The 23,069-nt window shown below is 51.5% G+C and overlaps 1 protein-coding gene across 3 annotated transcripts; it reads left to right on the top strand.

The window, feature by feature from the left end:
• Positions 1 to 2,439: 2,439 nt before the first annotated feature.
• LBR (lamin B receptor) lies at positions 2,440 to 23,032 on the top strand. Of its 3 annotated transcripts, none has more exons than XM_054713045.1 (14): positions 2,440 to 2,525; positions 6,246 to 6,432; positions 8,098 to 8,319; positions 11,045 to 11,146; positions 11,883 to 12,075; positions 13,657 to 13,853; positions 16,188 to 16,242; positions 16,574 to 16,765; positions 17,459 to 17,562; positions 18,733 to 18,858; positions 19,476 to 19,644; positions 20,813 to 20,893; positions 20,989 to 21,111; positions 21,609 to 23,032. In XM_054713045.1, exons 2-14 carry the CDS (start codon positions 6,268 to 6,270, stop codon positions 21,767 to 21,769), a joined length of 1,890 nt encoding a protein of 629 aa, XP_054569020.1. In that variant the 5' UTR covers positions 2,440 to 2,525; positions 6,246 to 6,267; the 3' UTR covers positions 21,770 to 23,032. The 3 variants fall into 3 exon arrangements, with proteins under 3 accessions (XP_054569020.1, XP_054569021.1, XP_054569022.1); XM_054713046.1 differs by having other exon boundaries at positions 6,254 to 6,432; XM_054713047.1 differs by lacking the exon at positions 2,440 to 2,525 and adding an exon at positions 4,898 to 5,020.
• The last annotated feature ends 37 nt before the right edge of the window (positions 23,033 to 23,069 follow it).

Below are 23,069 nucleotides of genomic sequence, written 5' to 3' on the forward strand. Positions count from 1 at the left end.
CCATTGATTTTTTTTTTTTTTTAGAGATAGTGGAAGGGAGGGGAGAGAAAGAGAGAAATATTGATGTGAGAGAGACTCATCGATTGGTTGCCTCCCACACACACTCTGACCAGGGGTTGATCCCCACCCAGTGGGGGAGGGGGGTGCAGAAGGCAGCCAATCAATGATTTTCTCTCATCATTGATGTTTCTGTCTCTCTCCCTCTCCCTTCCTCTCTCAAATCAGTAAAAATATATTTTAAAAAAAAGAAAGGAAAGGAAAATACCAATAGCTCCTTTATTGAGGAAGTAGCCTAGATATTCAACTGATTATTCGTAATACCCTTCCCTCCAGAAATAAACAATAATTATCATGTAGCTTCTCTGCTACCAAAATCAGTTGTTTTAAAAATGTCTTTAGTCGATAGTTTTTAAGGCGGAATGTGAACTAAGCTGATTCTAGTAATTTACAACCTTTTAACGTCATTTTGTTATGATGAGACTTGATCAGCCTGATCTTTAAAATGAAGTTTTATTTATACAGTTTACAAAAAAAAAAAAAAAAAAGGTACCTTCTTTTATTTCATAAACGGAAAGATGCAAGAAATGTGTACCTCGAGGGGAATCCAGTGAAATCTTGTATCCGGGTAGAATGTATGAGAAAAGAGTAACGGCTTTTAGGGATGGACCTGGTACTGTAGAGTGTTTTCATTTCTATGTCATTTGCTGCAAAAAAAAAAACAAAAAAACGAGGTAGGGCTAATAACTACCTTATCCGAAGGGTTACGGTGACTCAGGCTCTGGGCTTTGCCAAAAACCAGGTGGGCTTTCTGACCTTGAAGTGAGGTGTGCGTTTCTGCAGCTCAGACTCCCACCCAGGACGAAGTGGGGGGCCATTTGGGCTCAGAATGTCCTCTCCAGAGAGGCTCGGATGAACTCTTTCCTAGTGGGTGTGAAGGACCAAGAACAAATGCACTAGATTCTCTCTTTTTAAAAAAAATATATATTTTATTGATTTTTTTACAGAGAGGAAGGGAGAGGGATAGAGAGTTAGAAACATCCATCAGCTGCCTCCTGCACACCCCCTCCTGGGGATGTGCCCGCAACCAAGGTACATGCCCTTGACCGGAATCAGCTCTATCCACTGAGCCAAAGCGGTTTCGGCATAGATTCTCTTTTTTTGGTGTATCTGGTCCTTTTGTAGTTGTAACCGAGAACATGAGAGAGCTCTTGCACCTGACGCTGGGCTATCGATGAGAAAGCCCGCTTGTTGTTATACTTGAACGGATAGTGCTTCCAAAATAGACATTCTCTTAACTTTTACCCACTAAGTTAGGTGAGCCTAGTAGTTAGTTGGGTTAAGAAATAACTTTGATTAAAACCACGCTGCAAAACGGGGAGCTTCACTCGGACTGCTTTACACTCTCGACCTCAACGGAAGGAAGCCGACTCACCAGTGGTAACTTGTAGGAGAAACAAGGGTTAGGACCCAGGGCGGGTTCGGAGTTCACGGGGTGATGAATGAGTCAGCATCTTGGAGGCCGATGTGAAAACCAGACTGGCGGGCCGGAACCGGTTTGGCTCAGTGGGTAGAGCGTCACTGAAAGGTCCCAGGTTCGATTCCGGTCAAGGGCATGTACCTTGGTGGCAGGCACATCCCCAGTAGGGGGTGTGCAGGAGGCAGCTGATGGATGTTTCTCTCTCTTCGATATTTCTAACTCTCTATCCCTCTCTGTAAAAAAATCAGTAAGATATATTAAAAAACAAAAACCAGACTGGCGGGAAGCAGGTGAAATGGCACCTTGGTGTCTAAGGAGGTGCAGGACTTCCGGTGCCCTGCTGCGCTCTGGACCATTTTCTACCGCAGCATCTTCACGTCAGCCCCCTCCTTACAGCAGCCCTCGTGGGAGCCCTGCGAGCTGTCGGGGACCCTCGGACCGTCCTTCCGGGTCCCCTCCCGCCCGCTGGCCCCAGATCGGCGTCTACCCCGGCTGGCTGCCGCCGCCTCCGGAGCCACAGCTCGGCCCGCAGGTGCAGGGGGACGGAACACGGTGAGGAGCGCACGGTTGGCGTTTTAACCAAAAGCACCTCCGCTCTCTGTCGTTGTCACTCTTAAGAATTCTGATTTGCAGCGTTTTATTCTCTCTCTCTCTCTCTCGCCAAGCCACCCCGCACCCTCCGCGGCGAGTGGCGGGAACGGGCGGGGAGCGCCAGGGCCCCTGCGCCGCCGAGATAAGGCGCGGCCGCCAGACGCCCCGGGCGGCACCTGGGCGGACCCGCCGGGCCTCTCTCCCGCCGCCTCCGGCCTCGTCGCGGGGCGGGGCGGAGGCGCCACGGCGCACGGCCAATCCACGGCGCCGGGGACGATTCAAAAGGACGAGGAGCCAATGGGAGCCTCGGAGGCCCCCAGGTGGGCGGGGCGGGGCGAGGAGCGCGCGCCCGGGCCGCGGGGGCGGGGGGCCGGCGTCGCGCGCGCGGAACGGCCGCAGGGTAGCAGCTCGGCGGCGCTCGCGGAGTCGTGCGTGTCCCCGCGGGACCCCGGCGCAGGTGAGCGCCCCCACCCCGCCCGGCTCCCTGCGGTGCGGCCTCCCGGGGGGCGGGCGGGCGGGCGCGGCGGTGGGCGGGGGTCCCGGGCGCTGGGCCTGGGCTGCGGCCTCGCCCTCGCCTTCCCTCCCCTCCTCCGGGTCGCTCGGGGCCGCGGCTGGCGGGGCTGGAACCGTGGCGCGGCCCAGCCCGGCCGGTTGCGGAAATGGAGCTGGCGGCTTCAAGTTGGGGACGTTTCCCTCCATTTTGGACGCGCTGCGTCGGTGTAAAGGGATGTTGGTTGGGGAGGTTTGGGGGTCGGGGACCCTGCCCGGCCCCCTGTCCCGGCCCGCTGTCCCGGCCCTGTAGCTACGGCTCCCCCCCACCCCCCTTTCCCCCGGTCCGTTCCCAGCGCCCTTTTGACGGGTAACTGGTGGCTCGGCGGGTCCTGCCGTGGGGGAGCGGGGCCGGCGGACGGGGACGTGGGCTCCCAGAGGTGACTCACCCGCGCGGGTCCGGTCGCCGCCGGCCCCGAGGGTCGTGGCCGACTCGCGTGGGCGCCGCTCCGGGGCTTGCTCGCTGCCCGTGCGGCGCTCCCTCGCCAGGTGTTTCCGCGCAGCCAGGAACGGATCCTTAGGCAGCTTGGCGCGCTCCCACGAACGCTCCATTCCGTGTTTTGTTTTGTTTTTTTTTTCCTTCAGAAAGTTAAGGCTTTTAAAACTGTTTCAGAGCGACCCCTTGTAGCAGCCCCGAGGGGCACGGAGGAAGCGCTCGCCTGCAGCGGGGCCTGGGTCTTGCACGAGCTGCTGGGCAGTCAGGCCGGGTTGCCCTGGACAGCGCTCGGGCGATGGACGGGTGCAGCCCGCGTGCGCGCTCACCTGCGGCGGGAGCCGCCTGCCCCGGGCCCCCGGGGGCCTGGCAGATAACAGACACGAGCGAATCTGAATCCACGCTTGGTAGCAAGTGCTGCGAAGGACAGGATGGGGGGCTGCGGGAGGACAGCAGCGGGACCCTAAATTAGACCGAGCCCCGCGCCCAGGGATGTTAGAGAGGAGGGAGAGGGAGTGAGTAGGAGGGGAAGGATTCTTTTCAATTTATTTCTTAGGGGGAAAGCTAGGCCATTCGGCCTCTGCAGCCGGGAGGTGGCCTTTCTTTGCATCCCGAGCAGGGGGCACGGGGCAGGGCGGGGCGGGGGTGGGGGGATTCCTGCTGGGGGGTTACCTGGTGGGGCCCGCCTTGGGCTCCCGGGTGGAGGGGAAGCTGTCAAACTCCATTTGAACTTCCCGGTTTCTGCTCCGTTTAGACTAATTTGGAGAAGTGAAGGGGAGAGGGCCAGAGACCCTGAGTGTTTCTGTCGGCACAGAAGAGCGGCCTGCTGTGGGGTTGATAGATAAATAGTCATGCCAGCCCGTGGCCTAACGGGGAGAAGCTGAGTGAGGGTCCCCTGCGTCCACTCTCCTGGGGAAGGAGGACATGGTGTGGAGCGAGCGGAGTTTTTCTGGACGCACTTGGACGCACTTGGCTGACACACCCCCAGGGCAGCCTCTTCCTGCGTCTCTGGCCTCCCTGAGGGGAGGCCCCGATGATATGGGGGTGTCCTTTCCTGGCGAGTTCCCGCTGGCCTGGGACTGTGAGGGTGTGACTGCGCAGCGGCGTCACCTGTGACGGCGGTGTGTGGCTCTTGTGCAAAGTGGGGGTGGGGGTGGGGGTGGGGGTGCTGTTGCCGCTTTCATCTTTGGGGACGCGTGGGGGACGGTGGCTTCCGCAGGAGGGCTGGTTTGCCTTTTCTCTTTCTCCACCGTGTGGGACATCGCTCTCTCTCACGTCCCAGTTCTTAATTTTTTTTTTTAAAATGAGCTTAGAGACCTCACAGGTGTCCACTAGATATCAGTTTGTTTAACCCAAATATTTAATGGGTCACAGAAATGCCAGTACGTTTTCTGAAAGGTGCAGAGGCGGCTCGGGACGGTTTCAGAGGTTTACAGAGAGCTGTTTGAAACTTGAACGGCATCTTTACGTAGAAAGATGTGACTGCCTTCTTCCCCCCCTGGCTGGCCAGCGTTGCAGAACTAGTATCACTAACAGGGGTGTGATTTTAGGGGGTCCAGGGAGGAGGGGGGGGTGCAGCGAAGAGAGCAGGAGGGCCCGTTTCCTTCCTCTTTCTTAGAACTTGGAGGCTCACGCTACATGTTGAAATAGGCACAGCTTGCTGTTGTCACCTTCCCTTTTTGTGCCCCTCCCCCATGTCCCAAGGTGTCCACTGCCCTGCCTCCCCAGGGCCCCCCTGGTGACTCCCCAGAGCTGGGCTCTGCCCTGGGCTCCAGGCCCAAGCCCATTCATCACCCCCAAACCATCTCGCTATCTGGCTATCTGGGTAGGCCCGGGAAGAAAGCTGTCCATTACCTGATGGGAATGAACTGACACCCTCTAATCACCAGATAAGTGGCTGTGTTTCCTTTCATCTCCCAGCCTCGGGGCTATCTTTCCCAACAAGTGAAGCTTATTAAGTCTTTTCTCAGGTGATTAACTGAAGAAACACGGTGCTTATGAAAGTTTTTCCTTGGACGGGTGGGGGAGGGTAACTTTCTCCTTTGCTAACTCCAGTCTTGAGAAGTTCTTGAACTTGGTTCTTGTTACAGAATCAGCTTTTGCAGGAGCTGGGTAAGGATGCATCTTGTTACGCTCAGGTGGTATATCGGGAGTGCCTAGTTGTGAGATGAAGGTGATTTAGGGAGGGACTTCTCTACGGTAACCGCCTGCTTCTTGGTCTCTATGGTAACTACGGGCTAATGTAGTTGGTGTTGGAGGTCAGAGGCACGGGTTTGGTCACATGGACTGTGAATCCGCTGGGCAGTGGAGGGAGAAGCTGACCACCTAAGAGTAAGCGCCCAGCCATCAGCTGGTGTTTAAAAAAGGGCGGCAAACAGGCCTCATGGGAGGAGCCATTTCCGTGGTTGCTGTGGCTGCGCAGTGTCGTGTGTACAGGGCTGTGTGGGCCATGTTTGGTTCCGTGGCGAAGGATGTTGTAACGGAGGCTGAGGCCAGGTGTGCGTTAGCCCGGGTGTGAGGTTGGCCGTTACTCGGGATGCATTTGGAACTTCAGCTGCAAGACTTGAAAACTTGAAAGAAAGACCCCCAAATCTGCCATTCATTATAGATTTGGAATTTTTTCCTCCCTGTCGATGGGTTATAATAATGTTAGTTATACCTCCTTGATTTTTCTAGACAGTCTGTCTCATGGTTTGTTGTCTTTAGTAAAGGTAATTGTATTTAAAAACGGAATATATTTTTTAAGTCTTTGTAGGACTAGATACACATTACAAAGCAGAAAACGCATCCTTTGTGAGATTGGGTCTTGTTGATTGGCAGGTAACGTGGTCACTGGGGGTGACAGGGTGTCGCGTAGGGAGCCATGTGGTGTGTGGCCGTGTCACTCCTGAGTGTCACGTGGACCTGGGACTAAACTGTCCCGTGTGAGGCGACTCCCAGGGAGACATGACGGGCGGAAGGACCACTCCTGTGCTGTGCTCACTCATTTCATGCTCTCGACAAAGCCGTTCACATTCCTTAAGCTTCAGTTCCTCACCTTTAAAATGAGGGGTGGTACCCCCTCCCCTCCAGTGTCTTTGGCCCTGAAATCTTGACCAGTTAAAATTTTGGAAAGTTGTATTTTAGTGTCCAGTCTGTGAAAAAAAGACAAATGTAAGTGTGTATTGCACTGACTCCCCCTTTTTATCTTTAAAGCTGTTCAGGCTGATTTTCAAAAATGCCAAGTAGGAAGTTTGCCGACGGTGAGGTGGTGAGAGGCCGGTGGCCTGGGAGTTCACTGTATTATGAAGTGGAAATTCTGAGCCACAACAGCAAGTCCCAGCTTTACACGGTCAAATACAAAGACGGAACGGAGCTGGAGTTGAAGGAGAGCGACATCAAGGTAAGCGCTCCTTCGGTTCGCCGGGCGTGTTTATACGAAGTGGTTTTTGGTTGGAGTCGGTCTGGCTCTGTTGGGGGCACAGGGGCCCGCGGCTGCTCCGGGACGTATGAGTGAGGCACAGTGCCCTGTCCTGAGACGTTGCCAGTCTGCGGGAGAAGACGCAGGCTCCCCGGGGTCAGGGGCCTGGTTTAGTCCCTGGTGTGACAGGCATTGGTGGCTGGTTAGGGAAGGCACTGGGTTTCAGGGAGGGCTCTCAGAGGTGTTGGCTCCTGAGCTGCGTGCTGAGACAGAATAGGAGACACCCAGTGACGGAGGGGTGGCCTCCGCAGAGGGCAGCATGCCAAAGGCCTGGGGCGGGGACACAGACAGCCGAGTGCTGCCAGGGTGTGGGGGGCGAGGGGCGGCGGAGGGGGAGTCAGAACTGGGGGGTTTGGGCTTCATCCCGCGCTCCGGGGAGTGACGTTCGTTAGAGTGGAGTCTGGCCTCTTCACCCTGTCTGGTGAGGGCCTGGGCCTTAAATATCTGATCCGTGACGTAGAAGTACTTACGTAAAATACCATAAAATACCGTAAAAGTGACAAAGGAAAAAGATGTATGAAATAAGTTCTTTTTATTATTGGGTTCAACAGATGGAAAATTCCTTTGTCAAATGGCTATAAAAGTTTCTACACACCTGTTTGCAGTTCCCTTCCTTGTTGCAGATCAGCAGCCAGTGTTTGACCCCAAGGCCTTGGCTCCAGTGGGAGGGCTCCGGGGCAGCCCGTGGAGCCGGTGAATAAGGGCAGGCTGGGGACTCCAGGCTCGGAGCTGGTGAATAAAGGGCAGGCTGGGGATTCCAGGCTCGGAGCTGGTGAATAAAGGGCAGGCTGGGGACTCCAGGCTCGGAGCTGGTGAATAAAGGGCCAGGCTGGGGATTCCAGGCTCGGAGCTGGTGAATAAGGGCAGGCTGGGGACTCCAGGCTCGGAGCTGGTGAATAAGGGCAGGCTGGGGACTCCAGGCTCTGCGGGCTTGTCGCGTCTGCGTGCCGAGCGCTGGCAGTGGGAGGCGAGTGGACATGGCTGTGCACCAGCTAAACTTGACTTACCGACACTGCGATGGGAGTTTCAGATCATTCTCACGTGTCACCAAGTCTCTTCTTTTGATTTTGTTTGCAGTCAGTTAAAAACTGTAAAGCCAGGCTTAGCTCCTGGGCCATTGGCGGGGAAGTTGGCCTCCCAGGTCTAGGGCCCTGGAACCCTGGTCGAGGGCAGGAAAGGCTCAGGAGGTTGTCCCAGCTGCACTGTTTCGGGGTCGGCCGTGTGTGTCCGAGTGAAGGGACTGCCTTTCTCCTTGTTTGTGTGCCGGTTCCTTCGGTCCCGGCATCAGCTTCCACCAGTGTCTCTGTAACTCCTCGTCTCTGTTCTCGGGAAAGCGTACAGCTAGTGCTGTAAACACTTTCATTTCTGGCAACACTTGAAAGAATCAGCAGTGGAAAGGCTGCGTCTCGTGAGCGATGGCCAGGAGAGCAGCGTCCTCGCTGGCTCATCAGCAACGTCAGGTCCCAGCCTTTCCCGGCTGGGCCAGCGCTCATGGCACCCGTGACGGCCTTTGCCGCCTCTCGAATGGGGGTCTGTCTGCGTGTGGTGTGGCCTGTGGTAAAGCTCTGCCTTCTGCTCCCTCTCCAGCCTTTAGCTTCCTTCAGGCAAAGGAAAAGTGGCTCCACTTCCAGTTCTCCGTCCAGACGACGAGGGAGTCGGTCAAGGTCGCGCTCCCGCTCCCCCGGGCGCTCCCGCTCCCCCGGCCGCCCGGCCAAAAGCTCCCGCCGGTCGGCCTCTGCTTCCCACCATGTGGACATCCAGGAGATGCGGAAGGAAGTGCTGGAAGTGAAGTTGACTCCGCTGGTGCTGGTATGTGAGCACGTTCATCCTTACGCAGTTCAGTCTGAGCCAAACTCCGCTTCCCTCTGTGGGTCTGGTTACTCAGATTGTTTGCAGTTAATAATACGAAAATGTCAGTGAAACATCCAATTCTAAGGTAATGATTATGGAAGATTTCATAAAGAAATGAATGTTTGGAATAGAAGGTACAATGCCTTTAAGTGCCAATGAAAAAAGTGTTTTTAAGTTACAAGAGTGCTATTTAATATTGTGTGTGTTTTTGTCTTAAAATGCTTTTAAAAAATATTGATTTTAGGGAGAGAAGAAGGATAGAGAAATATCAATCGGTTGCCTCCTGCACACCCCCTACTGGGGATCGAGCCCACAACCTGGGCATGTGCCCTGAGCAGGAATGGAACCTGTGACCTCTTGGTTCAGAGGTCGATGCTCAACCACTGAGCCACACCGGCTACACCGGCTGGGCATAATTGTGTTTTTAAAAAGCAGTTTTTAAATATGTAATAGACATAGATTGTAGTTAGAACTGAGTAAGTTTTTATAGCTTATAAAAGCTCAGGTATAAAATAAATACATTCTGGCCCTCTTGGCATTTATATACTCAATCGCTTTGCCTGTTCAAAGATTGTTTTAATGGATTTACGTTAAAAGTCCAAGCTTGGAACCATCAGGGTATGTGGGGCCTATAGGACCTTGTACAATGGATATTTTAGATAGTAGACCAGACAAATTATTTTTAAGTAAAAAGAATAAAGGTAATTTTTCATTTATTGTTACCTTTTATGGATAAAATGCTCATAGATTTTTAATAGCCTTAAAAATGGAATATGTACATACTGTTTTGTTGTCAGATTTAAAAACTTTTAAAAATTAGGAATAGCCTTCTGTGTTAAATTTTTCCACATCATTTTTGTTATATGGTATTGTTTGGATTATACCATGTTATATGTATGTAACAGAATTGTTAAATTCAGCTCCCTTATTGGTAGACATTTAGCTTTTTCTGTTTAATTTTCACTATTATAAACAAAATATTCTTATGCAACATCTGAAATTTCCTTTGCTACGTCAGATGGATAGAGCAGATTTGAGGCTTTTGCTAAATCACTTCAAGACAGTGCATACCAGCATCAGTAGTGTATGAATGCCCATTTTCTCATTCTGGGTATTATTATAACTTCTTTTGCCAATATGATTGTCAAAAGATTTTCACCTCACCATTTTGACTTGCGTTTTGATAATTACTCGTGAGTCTGACCATCCTATCAGCGGCGCTCTGACATTGCCGGCCGGTCAGGGGGCGCAATGTCAGGTGAAGGAGCAGGTGCTGGGTGCCACTTCCGCAGTCTCATGTTTAGAATTCAGTGGCCACGGTCTTTTCAGTGTAACCTTATCGCCCTGCTCCCACCGTGTCCGCACCGGGGCTCGGAGGACGGTGCGTGTGGCTGTGCACATCACTCTTCCTTGTTGTTGCATCTTTTGCAAACTTTGCCTCGTTGTGCGAGTATCCCGTCAACTGCAGGAGGCACGGTGTCGGGCCAGCTGAGCGACCAGTGTGTCTCAGGGTTGCATTTGCAGTCGCTGCCATAGGTCAAGGTCAGACATTTGAAAACGGAGTGTAGTTGTCCCTGGTAGTTAGGTGCGCCCATTTGTTGGGAAGTGGCTCGCTGGCACTTGGGTAAACTTCAGTGTGTGGCGCATGCTCGCTGCAGTTAGCCTTGGGTTTGAACTGGAACTTGATGCGGCATTAATGCTGTTCTTTGCCAGCGGGCCTCCAAACGATAGACTTGGGTTTTAATTTGTTTCCTTCTCTTGGTTTATTAGCGTTATAGTTTGCCACTGACTTACAAAGGGACAAAGTGACAGATTTCAGCCATGCTTTGCCTGAAAAATCTTCTTCAAGCTGAAGCACTTTCCCCGTCCCATCTGATAAGAAAATGCACATTCAGGGAAGGAGACTGAGTCAGGGAGAAGGACAGAGTTAAGGTTACACAAAACCCAGCCACCATGCACCTCAGAAAGTCGGCAGTGTGTAGGTGCTAGGAATACTCTAGAAGCACCCACTATTAACTTCCCATTGTGGGCTATTTTGGGGCAGTGAATGTCTTTTCATCTTATTTTAAAACCAATTCATAAAATAATGGCCAGTTTTTACTTCTCTAACTCTCATAGCAAATATTAGAATATCTGTTACTGAACAATAAAATGATAGCATTCAGTCTAATTATGTTTAAAAGACGAAAGAACTTATGTGGAATCTATACTGTAAAATCCAATCTTTTTTCTTTTTTTTTTTAAAGCCTACTGCGCTTTTTTATTTTTTTAAACATATTGATTTTTTTACAGAGAGGAAGGGAGAGGGAGAGAGTCAGAAACATCAATGAGAGAAACATCGATCAGCTGCCTCCTGCACACCCCCTACTGGGGATGTGCCCGCAACCAAGGTACATGCCCTTGACCGGAATCGAACCTGGGACCCTTCAGTCCGCAGGCCGACACTCTGTCCACTGAGCCAAACCAGTCAAGGCTAAAATCCAATCTTTTGAAGAGGGGGAAATTCTAGTCAGTTTTACTCCTTTTCCTTTTTAACAACAGTATCCTGAATTCTTCAGAATTAACGCTGTGAAAATCATTGGCTTTCTTCATCACAATAGTGAAGATTTACCATCAGGTTATTTTTTATTTTTTAAGGAGTTATGATTCATGTGGTTAAAATGCTTTCTCTTCTCCTCTTTAGAAGCCGTTTGGAAATAGCATCAACCGGCACAACGGGGAGCCCGAGCAGCGGGGGGAGCCCGAGCAGCGAGCGAGGAACGACATGCCGCACAGGAGCGCGCAGGTATGCGGGCTCACTCTCGCCTCGGCCGGCGTGTTCTTGGGTAAAGGGCCTTACCTAAGGAAGTGCATTGAAAGCCATGATACCTCCTACAGCTTTTCTAAAAGTCTGTCCTTCAATTGAGACTGAATGTAATTTAACAAATTTATCCTTATTAGTATGATGCTGAGTTAGTTACTGTGGTAGCATCCTATATAATAAAGAGGTAATATGCAAATTGACTGTCAAACACACAAGATGGCCGTCCCCATGGGGTCACACGATGACTGATACAAGATGGTCAGCAGGGGAGGGCAGTTGGGGGTGATCAGGCCTGCAGAGGAGGGCAGTTAGGGGTGACCGGGCTAGCAGAGGAGGGCAGTTGGGGGTGACCAGGTCTGCAGGGAAGGGCAGTTGGGGGGAACCCAGGCCTGCAGGGGAGGGCAGTTGGGGGGAACCCAGGCCTGCAGGGGAGGACAGTTAGGGGTGACTGCGCCAGCAGAGGAGGGCAGATAGGCATCGATCAGGCTGGCAGGCAGAAGTGGTTAGGGGCAATCAGGCAGGCAGGCAGGTGAGTGGTTGGGAGCCAGCAGTCCTGGATTATGAGATGGGTCCCAGATTAGAGAGGGTGCAGGCTGGGCTGAGGGACACCCCCTCCCCTACACCCCCCCCCCCCCCCGCACAAATTTCATGCACTGGGCCTCTAGTTAATGATAATTATTGATTACAGATAATTAGTACTTCTTATTTTTTTAACCAGGAACAATTCCCTTTGTCACAAGAAAGTAGTTATACATATACACAGCATAGCCTTCGTCCAAGAAGAGAAGAGAGCAAATTTAAAAAAATAGACTTAGAGGAAGAAAAAATTGTTACAAAAGGACCTACATTGTTGAGAACCTTTGAAGTGACAGCCACGCAGACGAAGGACTTAGAGTTTGGAGGAGTCCCTGGTAGGTGTCACAGCCGGGCTGAGGCGGGGCCGGGGGCCGGGCCAGCGGGAGTTGCAATAAAGTGAACAGGAAAGGCCTTTCTCTGAGGAATCTGAGCAGGCCAGGCAAGGAGCCAGGTGGGAGCCCTGGGAGAAGGAGAGGCAGGGGAGGGGGGGGTGTAGGGGTGGATGAAGGAGGGGGTGGGGGAGGATGGGTGGGCAGGAAGAGATCAACCAAAGAATTTGTGTGCATATATGCACAACCCGTGGACCAGACAATAGGGTGGTGAAGGGCCGAGGGGTGGGGTGGGGGGAAGGGGGGGGCAGGCTAGAAGAGGTCAACAATAAAGATTAAAAAAAAAAAAAGGAACAGCAGGTACAAAGGCCTGAGTGGGAGCATTTTATTGATTTCAGAGAGAGGAAGGGAGAGGGAGGGGGAGAGAGAGAATCATTGACCGGCTGCCTCCTGCAGGCTACCTACTGGTTCTTGAGTTGATGCTCAACCACTGAGCCACACCAGCTGGGCGGGTGGGAGCATTTTTGAGGATTGCAATAGAGTAGAAAGGGCGCCAGAGTGGCTGTAAATAAAACGTTGAGCAACCTGTTAGGTTTTGATCAAAGAAGCGAGGGACAAGGAAATCTGCTCGTGGCCAGACCTGAGGGGGCGGGGCCTGTGTGGGCAGGAGCAGGGGGTGCTGTGGACCTGAGATGGGGCATGGTGCCTACCCCACCTGCTCGACGGGTCGATCATGAGTCAAACATCTGAGGTGCTCGGAGGCTTGGCGTTATTAAGTGGGTGGTGCTGCCGAAGCGTTAGGAGCTCGGAAAAGAAAGTACTTCCTGGCCAAATGGTCCCAAGCCCTGCAGCTCCCTTCTTGATTGTGTGAGTTGGCCAGCGGCTCTTAAAGACGGCGTCCCGCATCACTGAGGCTGGCCGGTTACGTGCACGTGATGCTGTTTTAGTTGTTAGAAACTGACCAAGTTTTAAAGCAGGCGTCCTCACACTACGGCCCGCGGGCCACATGCCGGGGTTTTTGCCGTTTTGTTTTTTTACTTCAAAATAAGATATGCGCAGTGTGCATAGGAATTTGTTCATAGTTTTTTTTTAAACTACAGTCCGGCCCTCCCACGGTCTGAGGGACAGGGAGCTGGCCCCTGTTTTAAAGTGTGAGGACCCTGTAAAGGTTGGGCTGATGACTTTCAGCTGGTCCCATCTTTAACCTGCTGGGTGTCAACATGTCTGCTCCTCAGCGGTTGGATTTTCACAGTCCTGGACTCATCCTGGGCGTTAGCTGTCCAGTGCTGGGCATCTGCTGCGTGACTGCGTAAGGACAGGGCCGCTTGCCCACAGGACATGATAGAGATTAGGGCTTTTTTTTTTCAAATCTTCATTGTTGAAAATATTACATAGGTTCCCCTCTCCCCCCCTCCCCCCCCCGCATTAACCTCTTGAGATTAGGGCTTTTTGATGATCCACTAGAAATTGGTTTCAAACAGCTAGCCAGACTAGAGTTCTGACCTTAAAAAACCCAAATGATTCTTGAAGAAAAAAACAAAACACTGGATTGAAAACTGAGCCTGACTGTTCACTGATTGCCTGCAGGTGTGCTTCTTATCATGCTCGGCCTGCCTGCCTTCCTCTTCCTGTTGCTGTTGCTGTGCAGGCAGCGGGAGCCCGGCCTTCTGCATTTCCCGCCTCCTCTGCCAGCTCTGTCTGACCTGTGGGAAGCCAGAGTGTTCGGGGCCTACCTCCTCTGGTTTTCTGTTCAGGCTCTGTTCTACGCGCTGCCCATCGGGAAGGTAGGTTTCTGCCGGGGGCAGAGAGTTTCCTCCCCTCTCCACGCTCACATCCAGAAGCTCACAGCAGGTCCACGTGGAAAAGCTGTCCTCGGTCATAGCGACCCTGAGTTAGTCTCGTAAGCCTTTGCCCTTGAATCCTGTAACACTCGCCTATTGAGTGGAGCTTTAAAAATCCAATTGAGGTTTTGTGTAACTTAGCAAGCCAATTAGAAAAGAAGAAACTATTGTGCAAAATAGCCTAATGGTAGAGGTTAAAATCCCCCCTCAGTATATGTCATTTCAGACACAGAACTTAAAGTGATCAGTTGATAAGCTACCGAGCTCAGTGGGTTCAGCCTGCACTTTTTACTTACTATTTTTTATTTTTATTTTTATTTTTTTAATATATTTTATTGATTTTTTACAGAGAGGAAGAGAGAGGGATAGAAAGTTAGAAACATCGATCAGCTGCCTCTTGCACACCCCCTACTGGGGATGTGCCCGCAACCAATGTACATGCCCTTGACCGGAATCGAACCTGGGACCCTTCAGCCCACAGGCCGACGCTCTATCCACTGAGCCAAACCGGTTTCGGCTACTTACTATTTTTTAAATGTGTTTTTAAAATACCTTTTTATTGATTTTAGAGAGAAGGGAGGGGAGAAGGATAAAAACATCGATGAAAGAGAAACATCGATTGGCTGCCTCCTTCACACCCCGTAATGGGGATCAAGTCTGCGACCCAGGCCTGTGCCCTGACTGGGAATTGAACTGTGACCTCTGGCTCATGGGTCGATGCTCAACCATTGAGCCACCCCAGCCAGGCTGTTATTTTTAATACGAGTTTTTGATTTTCTGAAATTTATTGTCAGGAACATTGTATGTTCTTTCAGCCTCATGCAGGGTCTAAAATTCATCCTCGTAGCTAAGTGTAGTTTTTCCTTCTTTCAAGAGGACTTGGATAGAGTGAAAGGAACATGAGAGCCCTAAGCAATAAATAATTCACTGGGAGACCTTGTTCTTAGGGCTTTGCAAATGCACCAGCTGTCTGTAACCAGGGGATCAGGTTTGCCAGGAGTGGTGGGTGCAATGGCGGGCTAGCGCTGCAGGTTAGGTGTGTGGAATCTCACCCTCACACCCTTGGCTGTGGCGAGGAGTGTTGTGATATAGACAGGCTCTCCAGTGAAATCACAAATTCAGATTACTTTAGGCAAGGTGAGCTCAAACTAGAGAAGATTTATTAAGAAAAGCAGTTTTGATGCCTAAATTATCTATCTATATCCATATATATACACACACACACAGAAAGAGAAACTAAAAACCCAACACAGGCCAAAACCGGTTTGACTCAGTGGATAGAGCGTCGGCCTGCTGACTGAAAGGTCCCGGGTTCGATTCCGGTCGAGGGCATGTAACTTGGTTGCGGGCACATCCCTAGTAGGGGGTGTGCAGGAGGCAGCTGATCGATGTTTCTCTCTCATCGATGTTTCTAGCTCTCTGTCCCTCTCCCTTCCTCTCTGTAAAAATTCAATAAAATATATTTAATAAATAAATAAATAAAAACCCAACACAGTATTTGTGAGACACCTTTAATAGATAAGGATCATTTGGAATTAGCATGTGGGGTTTTGCTAATCCTGTGATCTCAGATGGTATTACATTTCTCCTGAGTGCCCTTTCATAGCTAATGAGAGGGTAAAAGAGTTTAGCCCAGGAAAATGATACCATGTTAGTATTTGACGGTTTAAAATTACTTGCAGTTTTCAGTAGTTACTTTGGGTGGTGACACGTGGCTGCCATTGAACAAGAGGGCTTTTCCTTGAACTCCTCCCGTTCAAGTGTGTTTCTCCAGTGCCTGTGGCCTGGGCACACCAGGGGGTTCCGAGAGAGCTGAGTGGCCCCAATCCAGAAGGTGCTCAGTCTCTCACTGGAGGAAACAGCACCCCGTGAATGACTGAGTCGGGGAGCGGGTGGGCGAGTGGGAGAGCCGGGCGGAACAGGCCCCCCACATGCCAGTGGGACGCCCCGGAGACTGAGCTAGAGCTGAACCAGACGTAGGCGCTCCTGCAGCCGTCGCGTCTCGGGGTGGCGCGGGGCGGGGGGGCGGCTGGCTCTTGTGATGTCTCCTACACTGAGCAGTGATGACGGCTCGTGTGTTAGACACATTTCCGAGGGCGGGCTTGCTTCATCACAGGGTTTGCCATTAAGATGTTTGAACCCTGTTGCCCAGTTTCCCTGCCAAAAGGCAGTCCTCCTGGAGAAGAGGTTTCAGTGACGTTAGAAGACATGACATCTAGTATGTGACACGAGTGTTGTGTTTTTAAGATTTTACATTCAGTTTTTTCTTCTCTTAAGGTGGTAGAAGGAACGCCTCTGACTGATGGAAGAAGACTCCAGTATAGACTAAATGGTGAGTTTTTTAAAAGACTCAAATTGATGGCTTATATTGCTCAGAAGTTTTGAGCGTAAACTCCCCAAGTGTATTACACCAGAACAGTGAACAGTAACTTCTCTGAGGGGCACGCAGTGAACTGTCTATGCCTGCAGCCGGCGTGTAAAAGGTTTGAGAGATTACCAGAGAGATGTCTGTGTAGACTGCCCCTCAGAGGCCTTGCCTGAGCATGTGTCTGTGCATGCTTGGCCTGAGTGGTGAAGCTAGGACTTTACAAATAACATTCTTCTGTGATGGGATCCAGCTCACGTGCACGCTGGGCTGACGTGGGTGTTCTTGCCTTTTTCAGGGTTCTATGCTTTCATCCTGACGTCGGCAGCCGTGGGAGCCGCTCTCTTCTGGGGCGTGGAGCTCTGCTACGTGTACCACCACTTCCTCCAGTTCGCCCTGGCGGCCCTCGTGTTTGCTGCCGGCTTGAGTGTTTATCTCTACGTGCGGGCCCTGCGTGCGCCCCGGGGGGACCTGTCTCCGGCCAGCTCTGGTGAGCAGTGTGGGCCTGCGTGTGGGGAGTGCCGCCCCCGCCCCCCTCCATCACCCCCCCACTCCCATCCCCGGGTGTGGGCGTGGGCTTGTGCACAGTGCCTTTCCAGCTGCAGTTCATGGGCGGGGAAGAGAAATAAGGACAAATAAAAAGATGGAGAAAACATTCAAAGAAAAGGAAATTATGAAAGAAACTATATTTATTTCCTCATACTTTCTTGTGTCTCTTCCCCTTTGTAGTCCCTTGATGATAGTAAGACATTTTAGTAACTTATAGTAGCATTTTAGTAAAGGTTAGTAGCGTCACAATTTATGACAAATATTGTTTGTCCCAAGTAGTAAATAGCCTTTAAAAAACAGCACAACAAAGAGATTTCAGATTGGTTGATTCTGACCTAAAGTATTGAAGCATTAAGAAAATTAAGTTGCTTATTTAAAAAAATTATAAGCTACATTAAAACGTATTCCAGTTCCCTTAAAGTCAGGGATCTGGCCCCACGCTGTGTGGCAGGTGGGTACGTCCAGGGGGCCCGGCGCACTGCGGCTCAGCCCCCGGGTCCTCCTGCTGGGGGGTGGGGTGGGGTGGGGTGGAACCCGGGCGGAGGACAGCTGTGCCTTATGAGGAGAGCCTCACAGTTGGGTCTGGAATAGGTGTTTCCAAAAAGCTGTGTGAACAAGGACTTTTCCTCCTCAGGAAACGCCATCTACGATTTCTTCATTGGCCGCGAATTAAACCCTCGGATCGGGACTTTTGATCTCAAATACTTTTGTGAACTGCGCCCCGGACTGATCGGATGGGTATGTCCTTGTTGTTTTTAACTTTCAGTTCAGTAGTGCAAATTGGTCTTGGACTTAGAATTGCAGACAGTTTTTTTTTTTTTTTTAATATATTTTTATTGATTTCAGAGCGGAAGGGAGAGGGAGAGAGAGATAGAAACATCAACGATGAGAGAGAATCATTGATTGGCTGCCTCCTGCATGCCCCCAACTGGGGATCAAGCCCACAACCCGGGCATGTGCCCTTGACCGGAATCGAACCCAGGACCCTTCAGTCCACAGGCCGACACTCTATCCACTGAGTCAAACCGGCCAGGGCCTGCAGACAGTTTTAAGGAAGCGGTGGGTGGTATATTTTAGGAATAATTACAGCTTTCCCTAAATCTGTCTACTTAAAGGATTTTCTTACGGGAAATATAGTCCTGAGGGTGAAGATGCCCTGTTACAGGTTATTAAACCGTAAAAGGGTTTGGTTTATGTTCACAGTTATTTCTGTTTATGTAGGAAAGTGATAGTGCTGGTGCATTCCCGTAAGGAAAGAGAACAAATGTATTTCAGGCACGTAGATTTGCAACAAAAGGAGTCCCCTACATCCGTCCCTCCGCTTCCCAGAGTTGGCATCTGGCACAGCCACAGCCGTGACCCAGGACAGCACGGAGCACGGGGACAGGTCCCCGCGGCCTGGCTCTGTGTGGGCCCCCTGCAGCCCCAGGCACTTCCTGGCCACTGTGCTTTGGATCCTCTAGTCTTTGTTGCTCCATCTTTCCTGGTCTCCCATGACCCTGACCCTGACCCTGGAGGAGGATCCTTTAATTTGGGTTAGTCCAGTGCTCTCTCCTTTTATCCTCATCCGAGGATGTTGTTATTGATTTTGAGAGACACACCCTGATCGGTTGCCTCCCGTATGTGTCCTGATCTGGAATCGAACCCACAACCTCTCGGTGTACGGGACAGTGTTCCACCACCTGAGCCACCCTGCCAGGCCGTCCGGTGTGTTCTCCTGATTGGAGAGATGCGTTTGGGCACCACCACCCCAGACACGGCCTTCTGTCCTCAGTGCACCTGTCCGGGGTTCACGTGTGACGTGTCTTATTACCGAGGCGGGGCTGGGAGAGGTGCGTCGCCACCCGCCCTCCGTGGTCGCGAAGGGCCTCCTCGGCCGTGGGGACGAGCCCGGCGCTGTGGTTTCAGGTGGTGGTTAACCTGGTGATGCTGTTGGCTGAGATGAAGCTACAGCACCGCGCGGCTCCCTCCCTGGCGATGGTCCTGGTGAACAGCTTCCAGCTCCTGTACGTGGTGGACGCGCTCTGGAACGAGGTAACTGGTTCCCAAAGCGGAGCCTCTGCGGGGGGAGAGGGCTGGCCGGAGGGGTGGCAGCCCCGGGTGCTCTGAGCCGACTTGGGGTGAGCAGAGGTGGCGGCTGTCTGCAGCGTCCAGGGCCCGCCGCTCACGCTCCCCACACGCACCGGGATGCATTCCCTTTGCTAATTTACCGTGAGGAGTACCGCGTTGCCAGGCAGATTATTAGGTGGGAAAGGCACCGAAAAGCCAGCTTCTGATTAGAAGTGACATTGGTGCGTGTGGGCTTGGACAGGCAGCGGGCGATGTCATCACTCCTCCAGCAAACATCCTCGTGCGCGGACTCCGTGGCAGACGGCAGGGTGCTGGCTGTTTACCTCCTAGTCTGGGGGGAGAGCGCCACTCGGGGGGTCACAGTTCAGCCTTGGGGAAGCCCCTGGTCTGGGGGAGGGTCAGGGGGAGCTGTAGCTGAGGGCAGAGAGGTGGGCGCACACGAGGCCCTTCGGAGACCTGTTGTTTCAGGGTCAGAGGGCATGAAGCCCCAGGCCAGGGGAACTCGACTTTACTCGAGTCCTTTACACACAGAAACTTCCCCCCCAAACTTGAACTGTCCCTTCCCGCGCCGCGCCCTGCAGGAGGCCGTGCTGACCACCATGGACATCATCCACGACGGCTTCGGCTTCATGCTGGCCTTCGGGGACCTGGTGTGGGTGCCCTTCGTCTACAGCCTCCAAGCCTTCTACCTGGTCCTCCACCCCAACCACCTGTCCTGGCCGCTGGCGGCGCTGATTGTCGCTCTGAAACGTGAGTGTTCGTGTCACTCTGGGCGTCCGTGCCAGGTACTGACGCCGCTGTGCCTGGTGCCTCCATGTGTATGTCACATGCCCTTTAAGGGGCAGTGATGGGTCAGTGACAGGCGTTTGCCAAGAGAATGGATGCTTCGTGCTGAGGTTCTTCAGGAGGTTTTTAAGGTTTTTAATTACAGTGGACATTCAGGGGTAGTGACTAGATATTCATAGCCCTTCCGGAGGGACCCCCTGATAGCCACCTGGGGTAGCTAGGACGTATTTACTTTACTTCCCAGGGCTGTGTGCAACTGCCCGTTTGTGCTTCTCAATCGCCTCACCTTTTTCACCTGTCCCCCACCTGCCTCCTGTGTGGCCACTAGCAGTTTGCTCTAGAGAGAGAATTTTTATATAAACCAGTTTGCTTTTAAATTTAACCCTTTGCACGACATAAGCGTCTATAGACGCAATTAAATTCAAAAGATGGTCGCGTGTGGGGATGGTTTCTGTTTTGGATGCGTGGCAGCGAACTGGTGGTTTTGTGATGACTCCTCTCTGTCTGGGAGGCACCTTTGTGCCTCCTTAGGGCTTCCCTTCCAACGGGGGAACAGACTCACAGGAGGCTGTGGAGGAGGACAGAGAGGGCCTGGTCGAGAGCCCTCCCTGGAGGATACGGGGTTTGGTCTGAATTTGAGTGGGGGGAGAGGGAGCAGGAGGGCGGTGTGGTGTGGACGAGCTTCAGGGGCTTTCTGTCTACACTGTCGCTTACACCCTCCACCAGCGGGCGGGCTGGTTCTGCCACTGAGTGGGGCCCTGGCGGAAGAGGAAATCCTGGTTTGGTTTCTCCATGTCGCCTGTGGGAAGGTGTGTGACAGGTGAGCTAGTCATAGCGATTGTTCACTCCTTTCCTAGTCAGTGACTGTTCAGAGTCTAAGCTAGAGTTTTAATGAACAAAGTGTTCCTGTTACGGCCAGCAGGTAGCAGCACTCAGAGGAGGTAGCCTGCTCTTCATTATCCTCCATCTAGACCTGCTTTTATTGTAATGTGGGCTGTTAGAGTTTACTCATGTGTGAGAAGTTAAATTATTCTCTACTTTGGAAATTTGCTTAGAAATAATATCTAAGTGAAATTACAGATACCTTTAAATATATCTAAATTGCTAACATGAAATCCTTTCAAATTTACAGTTTGTGGATATGTAATCTTCCGATGTGCAAATGCTCAGAAAAACGCATTCCGGAAAAATCCCGCTGATCCAAAGCTTGCACGTAAGCATTGGTTTCATATTTATATCATTCGTATTGCATAATACCTTCTGTCTATTTGCCTACATGTCATTCATTACACATGTGTTTTTATACAGATTTAAAAACCATTCACACGGCAACGGGCAAGAACCTTCTAGTTTCCGGATGGTGGGGCTTTGTTCGCCACCCCAACTACTTGGGTGACCTCATCATGGCCCTGGCCTGGTCCCTCCCGTGTGGTAAGCCCCAGGAGGGGTCCGTGGTTGGGACGGCGAGGGGGCGGCGCCCGGGGCAGACGCTCCTCCTTCCTCTGGCTTCGGAGGGCAGTGAGGGACTCAGAGCCTGAAGGTTTCCTCGAAACTTCTAAAAGCAAATGTGAAGTTTTAAGCTGTGCCGGCTGCTTTCGGCTCAGCAGCATATGTGGGAATTCACTTTTTAACCCCCGACTCTGTCCACACCGAGACACTGCTCTGCAGCAGCAGCCTGGCCGCCCCGCCCCACCGAGCACCGGGCAGACGGGCGGACAGAGGTCCTGCTCACAGTGGGTTCCTCACACTCACCTGATGAGCTTAGTTCAGTTACTGCCTCTGCCACCCACGGGGGGGGGGACACTCTGAGCTGGTTCAGGGGTTCAGGTTCCCCACCAGAGCAGGAGACCGTGACTGCGGCTCCTGTGGAGGGTCGGGCATCGCATGCCGTGGTGAACAAAGCCCTGACCGCCGGTCCCGTCGCCCAGGTTTCCAGCACGCGCTGCCCTATTTCTACGTGGTGTACTTCACCGTGCTGCTGGTGCACCGGGAGGCCCGGGACGAGCGCCTGTGCCGGAGGAAGTACGGCGTGGCCTGGGACCAGTACTGCCAGCGCGTGCCCTACCGCATCCTCCCCTACGTGTACTAGCCTCGGCGGGCCGGCCCTGCTCCCCGCGCCGCAGGAGGAGGTGCACACGAGGTTCTGCCCATGTTTGAGCCAGGACTGTGGAGCTGTCTTAGTAAGTCTTTCACTGTAGCCCCGAGTCTGACTTCTCACCGTCACGTTTAGCACGAGGAAGAACACAGACGTTAGGACTCTGCGTTGCATTCTAACAGGAAACTCTAGTCCGTAAAAATCTGCAAACCAAACAGTCTTCTCGATGCCCCGAGAGAACACTCTGGATGTTTCTGGGTCTGATCTTGTTTTCTAGTTGGTTCTTAAGGGGAAACACTGTTACACTCCCAGTGTGTGGTGTTTCACTGCAGCACAGACTTCCCCTTCAGGCTGAAGCGCTCACTAGGCCTGGGACGGGACGCCATTGCTGGCCCTGCCCTTCTGAACCGGCATCGGAAATGTAAATACATAGCCTTTATGTAATATATGGTGACTTTGGATTTCTCTGTACAGTGTTTTGAATGTGAAATAATTGTCAGGACTACGTATCGTAACAAAAACATTACTTTACAGAAATTAATTTTAAATTAATTTCTGTAAAGTAATACATGTGAATTACAATTTTTGAAACAGCACTCATTTGCTCTTTTGTGGAAGATGCTATTAAGACATAGGGAGGTATTTTTCTTAATCCAAAGTTTGCAAATTAGGCTTTTCTACCTCAATTGCAGGTGTTTGTTTGCCTTTATAAACTGTTGCAAATAGAAAAAAATAGGATAAATATATATTTTTGGAGTAACATCCCTATTTAAAAATTTTTACACAGATTGGTGGTTGAAGACTTGCCATTTCAGGCTAATATTTTTATATGTTTTGGACTTTTTTAATTAAACTGTTTTTGCTACTGCTGAGCTCATGCAGTTTATACTGTATTTTGTATATTCGTTATGTTCACAAGTCTGCAAGGGACTAGTTTAAAATCCTTTCTCTCTCTAATAGATGTGCCTCAGGTAGCTTTAGCTGTTAATAGAGTCTTATTATTAATTGTTCTGTAATGAAAAGCAAATCCACTAAACTTCTGTATGCAAATTTCAGTTCTCAGTACCTTAAACATACAGGAATAATGAGTACAGTGTTGATGATGTTGAGTTTTAATGACAGATTTCACACGTGGCTCTGCAGCGTGTGCGTTGGTTCAGCGCCCGCAGACGCTGTGGGGAGGGAGGACAAAGAGCCCGCTACCAGCTGCGTTCTGCTGTCGTGTTTTAAGTTGGGAATAAAGAGAGCTTACCTGGAGCCGTGGTTTTCCTTCCTTTGCGTATGACTCTGGGGT

The sequence above is a fragment of the Eptesicus fuscus genome, chromosome 24 (assembly GCF_027574615.1).
Source record: "Eptesicus fuscus isolate TK198812 chromosome 24, DD_ASM_mEF_20220401, whole genome shotgun sequence".
Classification (NCBI taxonomy): domain Eukaryota; kingdom Metazoa; phylum Chordata; class Mammalia; order Chiroptera; family Vespertilionidae; genus Eptesicus; species Eptesicus fuscus.